General features: G+C 66.5%; 1 protein-coding gene across 1 annotated transcript; it reads right to left on the bottom strand.

Moving 5' to 3' along the window:
- Nucleotides 1-445: 445 nt before the first annotated feature.
- EMIHUDRAFT_454432 (hypothetical protein) lies at nt 446-2,131 on the bottom strand (the record flags this gene model as incomplete). Its single annotated transcript, XM_005791731.1, has 5 exons — nt 1,793-2,131; nt 1,470-1,603; nt 1,238-1,399; nt 791-1,176; nt 446-491 (listed from the first exon to the last, which is right to left on the bottom strand). Exons 1-5 carry the CDS (start codon nt 2,088-2,090, stop codon nt 446-448), a joined length of 1,026 nt encoding a protein of 341 aa, XP_005791788.1. The 5' UTR covers nt 2,091-2,131.
- Between the last annotated feature and the right edge of the window lie 86 nt (nt 2,132-2,217).

Genomic DNA, 2,217 nt, shown 5'->3' with positions numbered 1-2,217 from the left:
TCGGCAGCGTCTCGGCTGTCTCTCGCCTGGTCAGCTCCTCGTCGAGCGGCTGCGGCATGCCCCCGGTAGTCAGGTGCTTGGCCAGCACGACCTAGTCAATTGATTCAGGCTGCGTACTGCATCTCTAAGGTTCGAGTCATCTCGGCGGTCTCTCGGCGAACTCTCTCGGCAATCTCTCGGCAATCTCTCGGCAATCTCTCGGCAATCTCTCGGCAATCTCTCGGCAATCTCTCGGCAATCTCTCGGCAATCTCTCGGCGGTCTCTCGGCAATCTCTCGGCAATCTCTCGGCAATCTCTCGGCAATCTCTCGGCAATCTCTCGGCGGTCTCTCGGCAATCTCTCGGACCGTCGGGGTGGAGCCGGGCACGACGTAGTCCATCAGCGCGTGCCCGCCGCGCAAGCTCGCCCAACCCTGCGCCGTCTTGTCGGCGGCGAAGCTCGGCCCTAGGCTCTCGTCCTCCCAGCCGGGGCGAGCGTGCCAGTCTGCACGCTGCTCGGCGTACCTGGGCACGGAGCGAGCTTGCTTACCTCTGGCACGACGCACCCCGGCTCTCTCTCTCTCTCTCTCTCTCTCTCTCTCTCTCTCTCTCTCTCTCTCTCTCTCTCTCTCTCTCTCTCTCTCTCCCTCCCTCCCTCCCTCTCTCTCTCTCTCTCCCTCCCTCCCCCTCCCCCCCTCCCTCTCTCCCTCTCCCTCTCTCTCGGCTCTCTCTCGGCTCTCTCTCTCTCTCTCTCTCTCACTCTCTCTCTCTCTCTCTCTCTCTCTCTCTCTCTCTCTCTCTCTCGGCGTACCACGCGTTGAGAGCGTCGGCCCACTCGCGCGGAGATTGCACCTCGCCCTCGCGGCCTGGCACACGCCCAAGTGCGCAGCCTCCGCGCGACTGGACGCCGCCGTGCAAAAAGAGTGTCGAGCCGATGATGCACGCGAGCTGGCCCGCGTCGAGCAGGCCGCGCATGAAGCCGCCCGGCGCAACGGACGACACAAACGACTCGCACACCTCGGCGTCAGTCACACCCAGCGCCGCCTCGGCGCGGCTTGAAGGCCGAGGGCGCCGCCCGTCGCGCGCCTCGCTCTCGGAACTCTCCGCCGCCTTGCGGACCGCCAAAGCGTGCTCGGCGTCAGAGCCTCGCAGCAGCGCAATCTCCGCCCGCCTAGGTGAGTACGCCAACCGGCGGGTCTACGGCTGAACACAGCCGAATACGCCCCCTCCCGAGCGCCGGTTGGGAGGCTAAGAGCACGTCTTCTGATTCTAGCTCCGCCCGCCGGCGCTCAAACTCGCCGTCGGCGCCCATCGTCTCCTTTAGCATCCAGCGGAGCCGGTTGGGCAGCGTGTTGTACCCCGAGGCGAGCTCCGCGACAGAGAGCGACGCGGCGAGGCCCGCGCGGCCCAGCTGCTGCGCCTGAACAAGAAGCACGCCGCGCTAAAAAGAAGGGGCGCACGCCGGCGAGCCCGGCGCCCAGCCGCTGCGCCGCAGTCGCGCGAAGAAAGGCGCAGGGAGCGACGCGCTTGGACTCGGGGACCCAGTACGGGCCCGGGATGGTGGACAGCCGCTCGTGCGCCAGCTGCCCCTCCGACAGCTCCGACGTCATCCTCATTTTGTTGACTGTTGGCGGCGGGGGCGGCGGGGGCGGACAGTGTTGGAGCCCGAGCGGCGGCCAAACGCGGGCAGGGGAGAGGGCGGGAGAAGGGCGGAGAGGGAGAGGGAGAGGGAGAGAGAGGCGGTGGGCAGCAGAGGCGGCGGGCAGATGCGAGCGACGGACGAGGCGGTCGGGGCAGCGGGCAGGTGCCGCGCCGTCTCGGTTGCCGAGGATGAGCGTCACTCGAGTCGGATAGCGCCGCTTGAGCTCGACGAGGGTCGATACGACGCGGATGGAGCCGCCGACGGCGCCGCCCTTGTCGCAGCAATCGCCTCCCACCACCAGCTGCCAGCCATCCTGCAGGTCCACCTGCGCCGCGGGCGAGCCGTGCGCCGGCAGCGCGATGAGGCTCAGCGCCTCGGAGAGGTCGATGAAGCGGACGAAAAACTCCCAGTTTCCCTCGATGTCGGTCACGTAGGAGATCTTGTCGTGAGGCTCGGGTGGCGAGCCCATACGGTATCCCCGCAGCTGCCGGGCGCAACAATGCGGCGCGCCGGAAGCCTTCGAGCAAGGATAGTCCGCGATTTCTTTTCCTTGCAGAAAAAAAAGAGTTTTTGCAGATGTAGAGCATGTAGAGCGC

This window comes from Emiliania huxleyi (genome assembly GCF_000372725.1).
Source record: "Emiliania huxleyi CCMP1516 unplaced genomic scaffold EMIHUscaffold_110, whole genome shotgun sequence".
Taxonomy (NCBI): Eukaryota; Haptophyta; order Isochrysidales; family Noelaerhabdaceae; genus Emiliania; species Emiliania huxleyi.
This window is presented reverse-complemented; position numbering and strand designations above follow the sequence as displayed.